The following is a 19,034-nucleotide window of genomic DNA, read 5'->3' as shown; positions in this document are numbered from 1 at the left end:
CATCTTGGTAAGGGCAGGTTCTGTTTGGTTCGTGGACAAAAAATGTGTTTCTAAAAGTATAGACTTATTATTAGATACTAGTAGTCAAGTACGTAATAGTAGGCGATAACTATTAGTTTTAACACATGATGATGTTACAACCAACCGAGGTAACAGTAGGGTCGTTGTAACGCCAACAGTAAACATGACAATCAATTTAAATGAATAATCAATAACCACCATCAACTCCTTCTTCTGCTCCACCCCATTTCAAGTATTTTAATTCAAAGAGGTACAAAACTGAAAACACCGCCGCAAAATAGGATAGCCTTATTATTAATTTACGTCTAGTCTAGTTATTTAATACAATAAGGCATACAAAAAAACTAGATGTTCTCATGTAACAACTTGTGCGCTAAAATAGTAAAGAAGAAAACATTTAGGCCCTAATGAAAACTCAATAACAGGTTTTCTATTACAAGCGTGATGAGACGTTTTGCATCAGTAGCCTAGTTCAGAAAATAGGATCAAGTGGCGTTCTTTTCTTTTTCTTACAAATGATCATACAATAATAATTAATTAATTGTAATAACATAACGTATAGCCTATAAATAATAAAATAACATATATAGCCAGCTGTTTTTTTGTTTGTGAGTGTTTTTGTCCAAAATTTGTTTGTTTGTTTGTTTATGGGCCATTATCACTAGTCTATATAAAGCTTCTTTTGGAGAAAATGTAATATAATAAGAGCTATATCAAGAGATGATTTATGGAAATGGACATTCATGTCACATTTGCTGATATGATATGGTATATGTATTTAGGCTCGCTTTTCCTTAATAATAAATATTTTCATACATGCCTATCAAAATTTCACATACTCTGAGGTTTACCAGTTTGAGAACCTCTGTACTAAAATATACCAGATAAGTTGATAACATGATGGTTTTCTATGATTTAAGTTTTAATAATGTGACAGACTTATATCAGTTAAACAAATATAAAATATTTCACAGAAATAACCACAACACAATTTACATAATTCTTAGAGAACAAAGATTTATTTTTTTCCGAAACTAAAGTCTTGTAAAAAAAGAAAAAAAGATTGTCAAGGCCTTACATGTCTTAAAATCATAAATATTCTCCAATTCTTTAAAAAAAACATGACCTCAGACTTCAATGAGATATTAAAATACCACATATCAAGTATAACATTTAAATATAACAAAAATGCAGTAACTGACAAGTTAAACTGTAACTGTAAGCGAGTGCCAGATATTACAGCAGATTATAAAGCTTGTTTTGTCATGATGTAACAGTACTATGAACCAAATGACAACTAAAAGGAAAGATAGTTGTTGGAACAATACAGTAGCTGGGATTTGTAAATGTAAAAAAAAATAGACAATAGGGTATAACTGAAAAATGTGTGTGGCCAAACATTTGTGTATTATTCAGCCTTGTGTGGCATTGATTCACTTTACTCTGAATCCATCAGAATAATGCTTGCTTTTATTGAGGACACTTGGTATTACAGGGATGTCCTGACTGGAAAAGTCCATAAACACTGACTAAAGGGAACATTGTCAGGGCACCTAACATAGAGCCCAGCTGCACCACAGCTCCACACCACACGAGGGCGCTGTGGCCTTCATCTCGCAGGATCACTCCAATAATCACCTTCACATAGGACAGAGTGAGGACAAATATGACCCAGGTTATGACCTAAAGATCAAGGGAGAAAGCGAAAATAGAGATTATGTGATGCTGTTGCCCTCACATTACATTTATGCTGAAATATGTAGTACTGTGCACTGTAGTGTCCATGATGCATTTCTAACAAATGTTGTAAGAGTTCTGACATACAATTAGATGCCCTTTTGAACTCCTTTAAACAAGGTAAATGCCAGTGCCAGTAAATTTACTTTACAGTCACATCTACAGGTCTAAACATGGAACAACTACCACCAATGGTGTGCATGTGTGTGTGAGAACCTTACAATGAGCGCTGCTCCGAGGTCATGATCGATCAGCAGAGGGCAAGGGCTTAGTGCTGCCATGGCCATTAGATACGCTCCAAACCCTGTGCCCGTCACTGTCAGAACCGCCATCAGCACCAGAGACCTTGGACATAGTTACGTAGTTGGATGAATTTGTATAATAAAAGCATGTCAGCCAGTCAAACATTTCTTGGAAATAGAATAGTTGAATTTTAGGGCTGCACGATTAATCGCAATTAACATGAAATCTCTTATTGCGATTATTATTTTTATGCACAGCTTATGAGTGATGTACAGATCTGTGATCAGTAGTAAATGCTGCGTTGGTTTTCATTTATACTTCTGCGTCGTTGACGTGCAATTACACATGCAGAGGGAGCATGTGAAACCCGAGGGAGGGGATCTAGCAGACCAATCACAGCGCTTGCGGTCCGCAAAGAATTGACGCGGTGTTACATTTTTGGAGAGATTCACGTCAGGGTACGCCGTGGGCTACGCGTGATACACACAGCCTACGACGTAGCGACGCCGTGAGTTCGACGCAAAAGTATAAATTGGGATTTAGCGAGTAAAGGGCATAAAAATTGGGAGTGGAACGCAGACTTAGTGAAGAGAGCGGCCTTTTTGAAAGTTTTTGAAAACGATACAGTTTTTGCACACAGCATTTTTAGTCGTTTTTGCGTATCCGTGTGTTTTTTCGTATTTAGTTACGAGTTACGTCATCATTGTCGTGTAAACATACCCTTAGTGCTTTACCACAGAGCAATTTTTAGGGCTGGGCAAAATGATGATATATAACAATGACTACGTTTACATGCTGCCAATATCCGGGTTATGGTCGGGTTAGGGTCACTATTTGGGTTTCTGAAACATTCGGAATAACCCGTTTACATGCGTGAGCAGAGAGAGTTACTCCTGTATATGGAATTTGTAATCAGTTGGGAATATCCCGATGTAAACGGCGACGCACGGTTAGCGTCAGGACGTACGGACAAATATGCGTCATTTCCGATTCTTCTTCCTGTATCCAAAGACAACAACAACAGCAGCAGCACCCGGATAATGAATAGTTCGGGGCAGATAGCGATCGCCTTTGTTTGCGCTTTCCTTCTCGCTCCAAAAGTGTGTTGCTGTGCTGCGTCTCGCCATGTTTACCTCTACTTCTTGTTTACTTCCGGTATACTGCAAGCGGGTTTTTGTATGCGCCGTCTCTACTCAAAAGACCAAGATTCCTTGCGAATAGAACATGCGCAGAACACAAATCAATGTTCCTTTTGATGGGGATATGCCGATACGCGTTTACATGACCAAATATTCGGGTTAGAAATGGGGTACCCCAGGGGTAATATCCGGGTTTTTAAAAACCGGGATATGAGCATATCCGGGTTTTTGCCGGTGTTTACATGGCCGTGCGCGACCGGGTTATTGCTAATATCCCGGTTTTGAACGGGTTATTGGCTGCATGTAAACGTAGTCACTGATGCAAGTGATCCTCCAGACTTTAGATCTATACTGTGTTTATAATGTCGTCTAGCATATAAATCAGTGAATCAGTGACTCATCAGCGTTCAAAGGCAATTCATAGATTTAAATACTGGTTGGTATTATATTAAGAGATTGAAATTTTGAGTGTGATTCTCAAAGTATTAATGAAAATAAGATGTCGCAGGTGAAAAGTTTGATGCTCAGGCACATGCCGGGAAGAATAAAATAAGGTTTTAGATTTTTTAGTAAGCGAGAGTAAAAGTCAGCAAAACTTGCCAGTTATCAAAGAGACTGATGTGAGTTTAACATTTTGAGTTTAACATTTTCCAAATTTAATTTAAGTCTTTTAAGTGACGATGTGAAAAATAGGTTATGGCTTCAATTGTAATTAGTAGCATCTCTAATTTCAGACAGATTTACTATAGAGTGATTGTGTTTCTTACTGTGATGAATAATTATATTATGGTAAAGATCAGGCTACACTGCATTATTGCATGTATCCCCTAGGAGTCAAACTCATGATCTTGGGGTTGCTCGCACCATGCTCTACTGTTTGAGCTCCAGGAAGAGAATATTGACTTTATAATCAAAGTTAATTATTTTTCCTCACCTGATTGGGACAAACATGGCAATGAAGCATGCCACTGGATTCGCAACTGAGGACAAAGTGGTTGCAAGATGATAGGCTTGATTTCCATACGGCAAACATGAGTATGACTGGACTGAGGGCAGGACTGCATTGGTCAATGCATTGACCCAGGCCAGAACTACAAAAATGAATACCAGCTCTGTTCTGCTGTAGGTTCCTTTTCCAAACGAGCTGTGTCGCTTTATCACTGGGCCTTCTGGAAAATCCAGCATGGGTGTCTGTTCTGGAGTTTCACTGTTCGGGGATTGACTTATATCAATCTTCTCCACCCGCTGAGAATCATCAATATAACCTTTGCTCTTGTGTTCCCGTTCCACAGCTGGGTGGAAATTGAGTAACAGGAAAGCGCCCAGGCACACCATCATCATCGCACTGAGAAAAAGGAAGAAAACCTGAGCGGAGAAGTTGGCCGGCTGGTACTGTGCCTCTAGTTCTCCATCGAAGCCCGAGGATGAGTTCTCCATTGCGTTAGCACTTGCATTTTTACAGTGGACTACCCCTACACCTTGGATAAGAGCCACCAGCGCTGGGACCAGACCACTCAGACCTTCTCCAATGAAGTAGGTGGTGAGGTACCGAGGCTGCAGACGCATCATGAAGGGTAAAAAGGTGACGGATGAGGTGCAGTCCACAACAGACAGTAGGAAGCTAAGGGACAGTAAGGCAGCACTATGTTCGCCAACTCCAATAGTAAGCGTGCGGTTCCAGAGGAAAGCCAGGAGTGAAGTGGCCACCACACCGACCGTCACAATCGTGTAGATAACGGGCCGCTCGTCCAGCACGCCCGGTCTGAAGCGGTGCATGAGCGTGATGAAGAGAGGGCCAATGTTGGCCATCTGGATAATTATTGTGAGATAGGAGGGCAGGAGCCAACCCTCAGGAATGTCATTGACAATCAGAGGTAGCTCCACCCACATCCCGTTAATAGCCACCCATGATCCAATGCCAAAAAGGCACGCCAAAACATGTGTGAACAGTGACATGATGAAGGCACTGATGTCCAAAAGGCAACTGGTTTTTAAAGGTTATCTGAAAGATGGGAGTACAGGTAAAGTGATTAGTTTTACAATAGCCACATTTCAAGCACCGTTTTGATGTCAGAAGTCATAAATAAATTGCAACAACTTATGCTTCACTAGGAATAACGGTCAATTTTATAATGGTTACTGAAATACCTCCAGACCCCCAGAGGACGCAGCCTTTAAAATGAGACACAGTAAGCGATTCGGAAGACCTTGATTAGCTGGTTCAGGTGTTTAACATTAATGACACAGACAGCAGCAGGAATATTAGGCTGCTGTCACTTCAAGACTCCAGTATACTGACACATGCTTTTTCTTCCTCAACTGTTTACATTCACTTAAGATATAACCAACCGTGTTTACGAGGATGCTCACCAAGACGAGCATTTTGACATTATCGTGTGTGTATTTGTCCGTTCAAGTGCAAGAAGATGCGAAAGAGTAGTCATTCATCAGCAGTCCTTATTGTCGAGCCCTGCATTGACGTAAAGGGATAGTTCACCCTAAAATGAAAATTAAGTCATCATTTACTCACCCTGGTGTTGTTCTAATGCCGTACCATACACCCTTCTTTCTTTTATGGGCTTGATCATATAATAGCAGTAAATAGCGACCAGAATCAAGGATTTTTTGTTTTTAAAAGACGCAAAAGTATCACAGAATGATCCAGTGTCATATATTCCAAGTGCCCTGGGAGGTATAAGATTTTAATGTATTATTGTTACTTAAATGTATTATTTAACTAAATTCTTGACCTTGGCTGTTGGGCTTCTCCGTATGACGTGCACTCTCATTTTAGGGTGAACTATCCCTTTAGGTTTAACAAAAAATGCAATATTTAGTTAAATGTAACCAAATTTAGATATGAAGCTAAACTCATTTTCCTTCCCACATTATAAGAAGAAATACAAAAATCTAATGTACATGTATATGACAAGTAATTTGGATGGCTTTTAAAGGCTAAGTATGTTAAAACATAATTTTTTATAATATGCAACAGCGGGGTCCCTTCACAGTCTCTTAATTTTTACTAAGAGGTCTTGGGCTGAAAAACAGTTGATATCTGGTATAGATAAAAAAAAAAAGAATTCTACTTGTGTAGGTCAAAAGTAACAGCACTTCACTAAAAACAAAACAATACCAGTCTTTCTACAGTATATAAAGTTCAAAGTACTGACATTTGAACTGTTTTCTGACAAGAGAGGTGACTGCATTGTAACAATCAGCATGTGGTCTATGGAGAGTGTGTGTGGCATATGGTATGCGGCTGTGTGTGTGTGTGTGTGAACGGTCTTATGCAAATTCTCCTCTTGGTGAGATATTAATTAGGGCTGGATCTAAACTGCTGGAAAGTGAGCAAGATTAGACAATAAACGTTAGTTAATAAAAAATACAGCTGTTCATTGTTAGTTCATGCTAGTTCACAGTGCATTAACTAATGTTAACAAGATTTTAATAAAGTATTAGTAAATGTTGAAATTAATATTAACAAAGATTAATAAATGCTGTATAGGTGCAGTTCATTGTTAGTTTATGTTAACTAATGAACCTTATTGTAAAGGGTTAAGGAAATCACAGTTTGCATCAGAGACTGTCACATGACAGTCTCAGTCAAACTCAGTCTAAAGCCAAACAGCAACACAGATTACTTATAAACTCACTCACTACACATAATACTACACCAACAGTTCCTGTAATCACTTCTGTATTATTCACTGTGATCACCTTTCTTGCTTTATGACATAACCGGTTCCTTCTACCTGATTGTATAATCAATTAACCATATTCACAATAACCAGTTTGTGTTCATACCAGTGGCAATGAACTCTCCAATGCCCTTGAATCTTTTTCTGGTTCATTGGTTTACCAAAAACACACTCATGTTTAAACACAAAGATACACACATACATCCCACCTGATTCTCCTGAGGTTTCAGTACATTCTAGCAGCAGTTTGAACAGCCTTCAGCGTGAGTTTAAACTCTGTTTTTCTCGCTCCTTCTCCTTGGCTCTCTCTCTCTCTCTTACTCTGATATTAACTCACCTGATGGGAATAAGACCGCGCATGCGCGAGCTGTGTGAACTTGGGGTCCTTTATCCCAGTGGGCAAACATTCAAGACCATGTGCTCAACTGACCGACGGAGAGAACAGGGAAAGAAGACAAGTAAGCATGATGCAACTAACTCCTCCCTCTCTCCCTCCCTCTCTCTCTCTCTCTCATAACAACCTTGACGTCGATCGGAAACAGGAAGTGTATCTTATTACATGACAGAGGCTGAACTGACATTGAAACGATTATTTAACCCTTGCTGTAAACTCACTCTACCAACAATTAAAAGTGTTTTTACTAAATACGGGTTAAACCCCATACAAGAGCAACTCACAATCTTTTATTATAACATGTATCATTTGGGAGGAACACATTTATAATTTGAGTGCCTCAGCATGACAAAGCCACACAACCCTTGAGAAAAAGAAGTGCACTTAATCAGAGCCCGTCTCTCTGGCTGTGTCCAAATTCAGGGTCTGCATCCTCCTGAGGATCCTTCCTACCCGGTTGAAGGAGGAGGGGTCCTCCGACGACCGCAAAACCCGGAAGTCGGTGTTTGTGAATTTGGACAGCCTACCCATAGATATCATATATAAAGGCTAGATGTCTCGTGCGCACTGCTGGCCAATGGAGGTCGACGTCCGCACGTGGCGGCCATCTTGCCACAGTGTACTCGCTCACTACTTCAATGGTGCATGTACTTTAAAATAACCATAACTTGCTCATTTTTCTACCGATTTTCAAACGGTTTGGTTTGTTATAAACGTCAGAGATGTAGTTATGACACTGCATACATACACTGCATACATATGAAAAATTATAACATACATGTTCAAGCATTCGGAATTATAGCCACGTTAATAACGTTTGTAAGAAACCAAACCGTTTGTAAATCCGTCAAGATTTCAGCGAGATAAGAGGATTTGTGTGCGTGCTGATCATTCACCTTAATGCACAGAGCACTGTGACAAGATGGCCGAACGATGATGCCGGAAGTGACTGCGCCATAAGACATCTAGCGTTTATATATGATATCTATGAGCCTACCCTTCTTTCAGTTCCCTCCCTTACCCGTTGCTCATATCCTGTCGCCTAGCAACCGTGACAGCGCTAAGCAAGAAGCGGGAAAATGGACAAACAAAGAGTTATTCTCCTCATTTTAATTCTTTTGGAAGAAATAAAACAATATTTTTTTGAAAAGCCAGTTTTTAAAAAACTTACATCGAAAAGCATACTCCTCTCCCACTCCGCTACCGCTCGCTTCGTCCGCCATTACGCTCTGCCGAAAAGAATTATGGGATAGGTAGGACGGGAAAGGATCCACCCATAGACAGTAAAAGAAATGGACACAGCGACCCCATTGGATTCAACGGAGACAAAGTGAAGCCAATTAGAAACTCTTACTTCCTGGGGGTCGAGCGTACTGCGCAGACTCAAACTGAGCTTGACTACGTAGATGTGACGTGGGCAAACCGTCTGTCTTCTAGTAGCTGTGCCAAGAGAAATCTGAATCATTCCCTTCCGAGACTTGCAGAGACGGAGAGTGTGAGTAGGAGCTGTCCATGAGATAGGAGCAGGAGAAACTTTTAGTAGGTGTTCTGATTAATTACTTTGTCATTTTGTCTCCACGTCCTCCCGATTGCCCGCGAGCTTCTCCTCCTGTCCATACGGTAATTTCCTACTGTGCGACAGAGAGTCGCGTGGCTATGACGCAATCGTTAGCCTATTTTTACAAAAACTGCTTCTACGGGGCCATAACGTAAGCTACAAGGTAATGAAGCCTTTTATACATTTTCGTGTTTCTTTAGAAATAAATAATGGACAAATGGAGTCTTTAAACGCCTCAGATGTGAAGTTATTCGCTGTCAAAGTGACGCCAAAATGAATGGGAGTCAATGGGATGCTAACAGCAGGTGGGGGTCCGCTAGCCAATGGCGGCGCCCGGGGGTACCTTCAAAATAATAGAAATCCATGCCCCCCTGGATCCACCACACCCATCCTTCCAATTCGGGGAAAAGGAGGACGTATTTGTGGGCCGCATTTGAAGGATCCTACGAATTTGGACAGCCTTTGTCGCGGCGCTGTGACGTAACATCCTTCAAATGAGTACTCCGAAGGATGTAGACCCTGAATTTGGACACAGCCTCTGACTTAATTAGCCTTTCGCCGAGCCACGCCCCCCTTAGTTACTGTTGCTACGTCCGACAAACAAATGGTCAAACACAACCAGCACGACAGATTGCCATGACGGGAAGAGGTATTCCCGTGCGTGTCAGTGACCTTTTTTGGAGCAATACCTCCGCGATATCCTCCAGATCGAGGCAAAAGGGGTTACAGTATGCAGTGGAGGGATATATTCAAAATATAAAAATACGCAATGAAGGAGACACGACTACTATCGAGGCTATAATGCTTACCGATCTCAAGCGAAATCTGAGAAACCCCATGACAATCGCAAAAAAAATTCTAATACCCACGCAATCGACATAAACACACTTGCAAACGGCATCTTGGGAGTTTGTGATCAACCAACATCCGTAGGCATCGTAGACCTCTTCTTCTGTCTTGATTTTCTCTGATTTGTTGCAGACAATCGCAGTTATCTGAGCTGTTAGCTATATTTTGCTCATTTTTATTAGCAAATTTGATTTAATTTTTTTTGTTCCAGTTCTAACGTTATGTGCTTTGTTCTTGGGGAAGGGAAAAACTAACGTTAGGGTTGCCAAATGTCCCGTATTTTGGGCATAATAATGCATAATTTATATCTCTCTTGTCCTGTTTTTTTTTTTTTACTGCAAAGCTGATCTAACCACTGACTGATAAAGCAGCAGTGCTGATCACGACACCTGTTATCATCCTATCAATAATAATAATATATAATATATTATGATATAATATATATTATTATTTAGGGACAAATCATTGTTTGATTTACCGCTCCGATCGGGACTTTCAATGTCAGCATTTTGATTTCGGCAAATCAGTTTAGGCGAATGCAAACAACGTGATTATTGATTCCAACATCCACCCACGCAAGAAAACGTGCAACCTACCTGAGGGAATAATACGCTGATTTACTGCTCAATAAATATTTCTGATTGTTATCAATGTAGAAAACTTTTTTTTTTTTTTTTTTTTCAGGATTCTTTGATGAATAGAAAGTTTCAGAGTTTTCTGAAATAGAAAGCTTTTCTAACGTTATAAATGTCTATACTGTCACTTTTGATCAATTGAATGCATCCTTGCCTATGACTTTTCTTAATTTCTTACTGACCCCAAATTACTTTTACCGGTTCTTTGTGGCAAGCTTTATGCCTGCGGTCGTGCGCTTGAGTGCGGCTATATTACGTAAACGCTCATTATCCTGTAGGCTATATAGCCTATTTAAGTAATTCAATTAATATAAAGGGGCGATTTGTCCACTAATGGCTTAAATGAATAACATGAATATCAGATGATGTCACCAACGTCTCCTCACTGACGTCACTCCCTTCTAAAACTTGTCTGCCGCCATCTTGAGTATCTGATTCGGCAAGATCGATATGTCAGTTGCAAAGGAACTAGCTAGCTATGCTTTCACAACACGGTAACATAAATATAACATAAATGTAACATAACATAAATCTGTAACGTTCGTTATTTTGAATAGAAATCATCACTCAAAAAGCATTCATTCACGTCTTCTCCGGTTTATTTGTGTTCAAATACATGCAATACAGTATCCGCCAGGGCTATTAGTCCAATGGTAATCAGTGTTTGGTGTAGGCAATCAGTACAGTGATTGATATGACCAATGAAAACTTTAGAATCAGCTTCAGGGTGGGATTTCCGCTGAAGTGGTTTAAAAAAAAAAAAAAATCAGGCTTCTGTTCTGACTGCGGTCCTGCATGACTTCCTCATTCTGACATCCGTGATAACAAAGCTAAAGTAACATTTCTTCACCTGAAACAAGAAGCTAATAAATGCACGGTTTGAAGTATATGTGATTTGTGTGTGATTTTCGTGCGATTGGGGTATTTTCATATGAATAAAGAATGTTTACAGAGTATGCATGCTAGGTAAGGATTAGTCTCAGCCTCAGACGTCACGCCCACGGAACGTTGGCTAAACGTCTGATGCATATGGTACACTTAACTGGAAACACTTCAGGAATGTCGAAGTCGTCATCTGATTGGTTGAATTTTATCGGATTTCCGGGGGGCGCGAGTGTCGCGTTTATATTCGGTCCGCCTGGAAACAAAGCGCAGACGTGTAATTGCGTTTCCTACTGATTTACTCGGTGTTTTGATCAGATGTGGTAATGCAGACGCAATTGTTGTTATACGTGCACAAACAGATCAATGACTTACTGCTTGTTTTCTTCTCCTTCTTTGATTTTCTATGCTGACTGACTTGTTGCAGTCTATGGTTGCACCCCGATCTGTTGTTGTGGGGACATTTCCACGCAACGAAACGTGACGCTGAACGAAACGAACTGTAATTGGTTGTTTGACATGTCGGTCAAACGGCCTTATGTGCGGGCCTTGGCCAAAGAAAGCTGCTATGAATTCCAGACCTTCAGCCGTCAGTCTGAAGGTCTGGCTACGCGAGACTAGGTAAGGATAGGCCATAGCTTCATATAAAATGTTAAATATAACATATTTCAAAATATTTTTTTGACTTGAAACCATTTTAAACCGCGACCGGAATATGATACAAATACTCGATGGTGTTTTAAAGTGAGTTAAAAGTAAAAGTGTAATATTAATCAATTAAATTGTGTCATGTAGCTTTATGCTACCTGCTCTGCTAATGCACCTGCTGCAGGAGCTAACTTATTCTATTCCATACAATACATTTTTTTAAAGAATTCAAATAATGTTTCAAGAATAGTTTTTTTTTTTTTTTTCTAACAAGACTTGAGATAATAGGTTTGTCAGTACCATAGACAGTACTCGGTAGGTACTCAAGATGGCGGCAGTAAACTGGAAAAAGAGTGGATGACGTAAGAGGTCACGTGACTGATATTCATGTTTTTTGTCCGAGGCACTGGCAGCCCTTAGGGCCTATTCACATATCGTGTCTTTTGCGCGCGCAAGTTCGTTATTTCAAATGTAGGCGCGCGGTATGCGCGCTCATAATGGAAGCGACGCGGTCGCGGTGCGACGCGCTCGTTTTTTCCAAGCGCGTCCGCGCCGCATCGAGATAAAAACATCTCAACTTTTCAGAATGCCGCAAGCGCACCGCAGGTCACGTGACAAGAACCAAGCTTAGCAACGACAGACGCCTCTGGAGCGCAACCACCCGAGTGCTTTGGAAAAAGGAGAACGTGGCGCGCCTAGCGTTTTCTATGCGTTTTTAGGCGCGATATGTGAACGCCGCCTTAAGCCTGGTTTATACTCGACGCGTCCGCACGAGCGTGATGGTGCGCGCGGCAAAAATGACGTCAATGCGGTGTGGGCGGTCGTGCGCGTTGGGTTCGCAAGACCCAATTTCGCCTGGCGGTGTGCGCGACATTTTTTGTAACAACGAGCGCGGCGCCGCATCCGAAGATGAACGACTTCGAGCCGAATCTGGCCGAGCTCGAACTTCTCACCACTAGGCTTGGGCGGTATTCAAATTTTGAAACCGTCAAACCGCCTCCCTATTTTACCGGGGTATACGGTATTACCGTGACTAATTAAAAATTATGACATAATGGGCTCAGACGGCGTCACCAAACTGTTGGCTTGTGCCTACACCGTTCAGAAACTGAATGCCAGATCGGGCAAAAAAACAACAACAAAAAAATCAAGCCCAACCCCTGCACGTTGTGTCTGAGTCAGGCCGACGGCATTAACTGTTATTATGAGCCGAGCCCACCATTATTCAACATAATATCTGTGTGCGTGCAACAAGCAAGAAGTGCCTTTGTAATCCGGTGACGCGTGTCCATTGATTTTTATTAATAAAACTTTTCTGCAAAGATGGAAGTTGACGATCGCCATCTCTGTAGTGAACGCGCCTATAGAGAGAAATGCACATCATTACACAATCAGAGAGTGGCCTTTTTCTTTTCGTTTTGAATTGTTTCGTTTAAAGAAATTGACGATCGGCATCTGAACGCTATAGAGAGACATATGCACATCATGGATTACAGAGAGTAGGCTAGTCTATTTATTTTCGTTTTGAATGGTTTCGTTTACTGAAATTGACGATCGCATCTCCGTATGAACGCGCCTAAAGAGAAATGCACATCGTGGATTACTTAGCCTAATCAGTGAGTAGCCTATTTCTTTCGTTTTGAATTGTTTCGTTTAAAGAAACTGACGATCGCCATCTCCGTATGAACGCGCCTAGAGAGAAATGCACACCATTGATTAATCAGACTATATTTCTTTTCGTTTTGAATGGTTTCGTTTACTGAAATTGACGATCGCATCTCCGTATGAACGCGCCTAGAGAGAAATGCACATCGTGGATTACTTAGCCTAATCAGTGAGTAGCCTATTTCTTTCGTTTTGAATTGTTTCGTTTAAAGAAATTGACGATCGCCATCTCTGTAGTGAACGCTATAGAGAGAAATGCACACCATTGATTAATCAGACTATATTTCTTTTCGTTTTGAATTGTTTCGTTTAATGAAATTGACGATCGCATCTCTGTATGAACGAGAGAAATGCACATCATGGATTACTTAGTCTAATCAGTGAGTTGCCTATTTCTTTCGTTTTTAATTGTTTCGTTTAAAGAAATTTCAAGCTTTATTTATTTGTCATGTCTGTGAGGCATAGCCTTTTTTATGAGATTTCAATGCAAGTGACAGCGGCATGCCCATCATGTCATGATTATATTAAATCCAGGCAATTGGTTGATGAAAATTTTATAAAAATTTAGATACAATTTATACAAAACGAAATTCGTTTTAAAGAGGCCTTTTACAAAACTAAATTTATTGAAGTGGTCAAATCGTCTGACTCGATGCATCCCATCTTATTTGTGCTGTTCACTTTTCATAATCAACAAAGATGGAAAAAATAACATTATAATATTTTAACAAATACGAAACTTAATGCGCTTATGTATCCTGGCAGCAGTGAGTGGGCGGTTGTTTCGGAGATGCGACGTTAGAGGTGTTTACATCTCTCGCGGTCACCTTTTTATTGCACAATTTACAAATTGCCTTGTCAGTATTTACCGCCTCTCTCTTCTCATTCGGTTGGAACCAGAAATATTGCCAAACTGCAACCACACATAAGCATTTTTTAGGCAATAAATAAATAATATATATTATAGGCTATATAAGTGCCGGTAATGACGGTATTGAAACTGATACCGGTGCTATTTTAAGATCCCGCGGTATCCGATATTACCGTAATACCGCCCAACCCTACTCACCACACCGGCACCCAGTTTGCACGTCTAAATGAATTGCTTACATTTAAAAAATGAGCATACAATAGCATACAAAGTATTTTTAATGAACATAAAGGTCCATGTTTAATAAAAATGTTCACGAAACTTAATGAAATGTTTAGTGAAATTAGAAAATATGTAAGAGATAGTTAATTTAGTTATGTTTTATACACATTCTTATATCCATATATTTTGTTTTATTGTCACGAGTAATAATCTCAGGGTTTACTGGGTTTTACACGATTATTTTTGTGGTGTTGGTGGCGGTGTACTAAAATAAACACAGTCACGTGTATATAGCTTTCTTCTTCTCACTGCTGATTCCTGATGGTTTAGAGGACAATTACTCGAGTCGCCCCCTGTCGTTTCAAAGAATAGTACAACGGCGAGCGCATCAAGTATAAACGCCTCGTCCGTTTGGGGAGGTGCGGGCGCAGTCTGCGGAGACTCGCGCTGCGGAGCCAGGCGAAAGTATAAACAAGGCTTTATTCCACATATTTACAAACGCCGTGGGCGGAGAATGTTTGTCGGACCTGCTCACATAGTAACGGTTGCTATGATGTGTGATTGGACAATGGCCGTTTTGGGGGAGGGGCCGGCGAAAGGTCAATTGCACTTGTAATGTAAATTGAATTGTAATGTGCACTTGTAGTGTAGGCTACTTCAAATTCATTGCTGTTTCTTAAAACACTGGGGGGAAAAAAGGTGTAATTTAACTATAGGCTACACATTTTAAAATCAATAATCTTTTGTCATGATTTAAAGTACATGTGTTTTGATGTGTTGACTAACATACTAAATTACTTAAAGTACCTGATTAATTAACTGTAGTGTTTTATTTTTTGTTACCTTTAAAGTTGATACTAAATTCCAACTTCACCATTACAAATGTGTAATTACAACTATATTTAATTGCATGATATAAAGGATTATTACATTAAAGTATATTTTAGTTTACCATTAATGCTTTGAACCATAATTCAAAGACAACAGAACTATGAAATTACATATAAAGCAAAAAAGCAATTTTAAGTTCAGCTAATTGCATTAAATAAAAATTTAAACATGTTTATTTAAACTGCAATCTCCATAATAAATACACTTTTCAAAAGTATGCTGAAGTGTAATACTTCTTTCTCAAGGGCACACGGTCACTGCCTGCACCATTACTAACTAATTTTTTCTTAGTTCTCAGTGAAAGACAAATTGCAACATCTCAAATTTTTTATAAATGTGTGTAAATATGTGATAATTTTTCTCATTCTTGTTGAAATACAGCTGCATTAAAATAAGATTTTTATGTCATTTGTACAACAAAAGCCATTCCATTAAATGCTGATGGTTTTTTTTTTTTTTTTTTTTTTAGATGTATCATCATGTTGTATCATTACAGATCTAAATATGTATGGTCAGACTGATACTTTACAGGATATATCCCAGGATCATAAAACTTTAAAGAGTGTCCGAGTACTGGCTTGAATACTGACACCTTTGAGATAACAGTGGTGAAAAATCAATGTAGTTTAAAAATCGATGCCTTCTTAAAGCACTTCTAAAATAAAGAAATAACACATCTCTGGTGGAATTCAATTTCTGGTGAAATTTCATTTCACAATATCAAAATCTTGTCACTCAATATCTGTCAACTTCTAATCTAAAATCGTCTGCTCCTGTCATTACAATAATAAACACACTAACTGTACACATAAGAGCTCTTTATATGTCTTTTAAACTACATATTTCATTATTTTTGATAGTTATGTTGATTGCTGTATGCTGTGGTTTAAACTGGCTCTTGTCATCATGTTACTCAAGTCAAGTGCCAAGTGAGGCTTTAAATACAGTTCACTTATTGTATGAAGCTTAATGAGATCCTGAAAGCCTTTATTGTCACACAGTGGGAACCTACACACATGGGAAGCCCAATATTATTTAGAAGCTCTGAGAAACTCCTGGCATTTGGAAACAAAAATACCAAAGGGAAAAGAAAAGGCTTGGCTGTCATTCTAAAGTTTATGAAACAATTATGTTAGAGTAGAACTGCACTGATCACTGACTGGTGCTCTGTTACTCTTGAGGATAACTCATAAATGTTATATTATTCATTCGGAGGACAGAAAGCTTTTCTATAGAAAGCTAACTATCCTTTAGCATTTTGCACTAGTCTGGTATGGTAGCACTATTTTTAATATAATTTCCTCGCTTTGCTTCTGCCTTATTTTCATATTTGTAACTTTATTCTATATAACTATATAAAAGTGAATGAATACACGTAAATAAAGATCACAGCTGTAAAAAGTACAATAGTGGCTAAAAGTGATGTCTGGAGGGAAATTAGTTTTTAATGGCCCTACAAGTTCAATTTAACCATCAAAATATGAGGGAAATATTTTATATATATATATTTTTTAAATATGAGGAAGGAACAAAACACTAAACTTGGTTAAGGTATTGATCTGACAACATTATTTGGCAAAAAAGGCCAAATAATTATTTTACTATGTAATTTTTTTTATAGAAAAACAAAAAGCTCACAGGAAAAAGCATACATTGACTACAACATAATCAGTTATTAATATTTTGTTGGTTCTCTCTTGTTTTGCATGTTCATAATTTCTTTGTATAACAACCAGGACAAAAATGATGCCGCACAATTTCATTGCGTTATCACAAATAAAACAATCGACTCCAAACACAACTACACAATATGCTTACAAAATCTTTTTAACACATTTTTAACAATATTTAAAGAGAGCATGAAGATGTACATTTTCCTAGACCGGACATCACTTTTTGCCACTACTGTACATTTCAAGAGATAAATAATACTTGATTTTTCTCAATACTTGAGAAAATGTTCCCACAAATGATACGTTGAAGACTGCAGTCTTTACCAACATGCTGACCTGAACATTTAAGTGAATTTTTTTTTAGCAATTATGTAGATTTGTCTGAATGATTTCCAAGTAACTGAATAAAAATAATTAAATAACTTGACATTGTTTCTCTACAAAGCATCTGGTAAGTGAATAAGCCACAGAAATCTGCAAAGAGCTTTTCTACAACAGAAAATAATTAATGCAAAACATGTCACGTCAATGCAGACTATGGAGGATGAAATCATTCCTGACAGCGTACACTCACCCGTTATTTTAATTGCTGTATTCTTCAATCTATTAGACAGTGAGAGTCAATGCTCTGGATGAAGGGAAGAGTTGAATTGCTGCTATCAGATGAGAGTGAGACGAGAGTAAAGCAGGAGGGAGTGTGTTAGACGCTTCATTTCAAGAGGCAGGACTGAGCGCTTTTTGTTCAACACAGATTTCACAATGACAAAAGGAAATTTAGCTTGAAGAAACAATTCACTCAATATGAAAATCCTGTCATTTACTCACCTTCATGTCATTCCAAACCCATATGACTTTCTGTCAATCCTTCTTGCAAATCTTTTTAATACAATAGCAGTTCATCATAGTAACCATGTCTTGGACCAAAAACTAGTCTATATAGCTTGTGTGCTCTACTGTATATCATATCACCTGAAGGCATCTACTGTAGCTCAATAATATCAAACCCTGCATCATGTGATAATTGGCCATTTTTAAATCTGAACACCATCACAAATGAGATCTGAGAACTTTGGCAGAGGAAATGGTTTTCAGTGAGCAAACGTTCAGTCTGTTCAATGCTATTGTATGACATATGAAGACTTGGAACTTAGTATCAGTCAAATTATATTTTAATGGTGTATTTGGAGCCTGATGGAAGTGGTCATTGTTTATGAAAGGCTGTTAGATTGAAGGTTCTTGAAAAACTTTTTTCATCATTTCAAATTTACCATGAAATCAAAATTGACCCCCTTTTATTGAATAGTGCAGTATTTATTGTAAATGATTTTTACGTTTATTTTTTTCAATCCATAATCTTGAATGAAAATAACTTCCCCTCCCTCTTGCAGCGACATCTCTTCTCTTCTCTGATGATGAGGGTGGGGTAACCTCACATGAGATCCACCTATAGCAATCCACAACCATCCAATTAATTCCCAATGGACAAAATCAAGCCTGCCCTACATTTGTTCTTGTTTGAAAAGCCAAATAAATTTCACAATAGGGAAGAAAATACTATCGCAACTTCTGTTTCATGTCACCTTTAACTTTATTTCTCAAAAGTGTACGGTATGTTGATTTCTTTTAATTATTCTGTTGGTACATGGAAAGTTCCTTTACACTGATGTGTTCTGGCAGTGAACTTAATTTCTATCTTCACCTCTGCCAAGAGTCCAGCTCCATGGTCACTTGTTCAGATTGGCTTTTCCAAGGCCTCACAGCGAGAGTTGTCAGCATTTTTAATACCCTTGAATGGTATCAAGTAGAAATCAATAGCCTGCAGTGTTTGGAGTATGTTAGCACACAAGGAATGTTGAGGCTAGAGAAGATAAGTTCAGAAGAAACAATTCCCAAAAACCTAGAACA

The 19,034-nt window shown here is 38.9% G+C and overlaps 1 protein-coding gene across 3 annotated transcripts; it reads right to left on the bottom strand.

The window, feature by feature from the left end:
* Window positions 1-920: 920 nt before the first annotated feature.
* On the bottom strand, window positions 921-17,815 carry slc52a3-2b (solute carrier family 52 member 3-2b). Of its 3 annotated transcripts, none has more exons than XM_084384673.1 (4): window positions 7,051-7,436; window positions 4,075-5,142; window positions 1,980-2,103; window positions 921-1,704 (listed from the first exon to the last, which is right to left on the bottom strand). In XM_084384673.1, the coding sequence occupies exons 2-4, from the start codon at window positions 5,094-5,096 to the stop codon at window positions 1,492-1,494; spliced, it is 1,359 nt and encodes a 452-aa protein (XP_084240799.1). In that variant the 5' UTR covers window positions 5,097-5,142; window positions 7,051-7,436; the 3' UTR covers window positions 921-1,491. The 3 variants fall into 3 exon arrangements, with proteins under 3 accessions (XP_084240799.1, XP_084240798.1, XP_084240797.1); XM_084384672.1 differs by lacking the exon at window positions 7,051-7,436 and adding an exon at window positions 17,704-17,815 and having other exon boundaries at window positions 932-1,704; XM_084384671.1 differs by having other exon boundaries at window positions 932-1,704; window positions 7,179-7,438.
* Between the last annotated feature and the right edge of the window lie 1,219 nt (window positions 17,816-19,034).

The sequence above is a fragment of the Rutilus rutilus genome (assembly GCF_951802725.1).
Source record: "Rutilus rutilus genome assembly, chromosome: 17".
NCBI classification, from domain to species: domain Eukaryota; kingdom Metazoa; phylum Chordata; class Actinopteri; order Cypriniformes; family Leuciscidae; genus Rutilus; species Rutilus rutilus.
This window is presented reverse-complemented; position numbering and strand designations above follow the sequence as displayed.

Coding starts and splice junctions, on each gene's coding strand:
- slc52a3-2b (XM_084384672.1), bottom strand. CDS start 5,096: ATGTCACTGTTCACACATGTTTTGGCGTGCCTTTTTGGCATTGGATCA. Junction 2,104..4,074: donor GCCATGTTTGTCCCAATCAG/GTGAGGAAAAAT, acceptor ACTATGTCCAAG/GTCTCTGGTGCTGATGGCGG. Junction 1,705..1,979: donor ACCTCGGAGCAGCGCTCATT/GTAAGGTTCTCA, acceptor CTTGATCTTTAG/GTCATAACCTGGGTCATATT.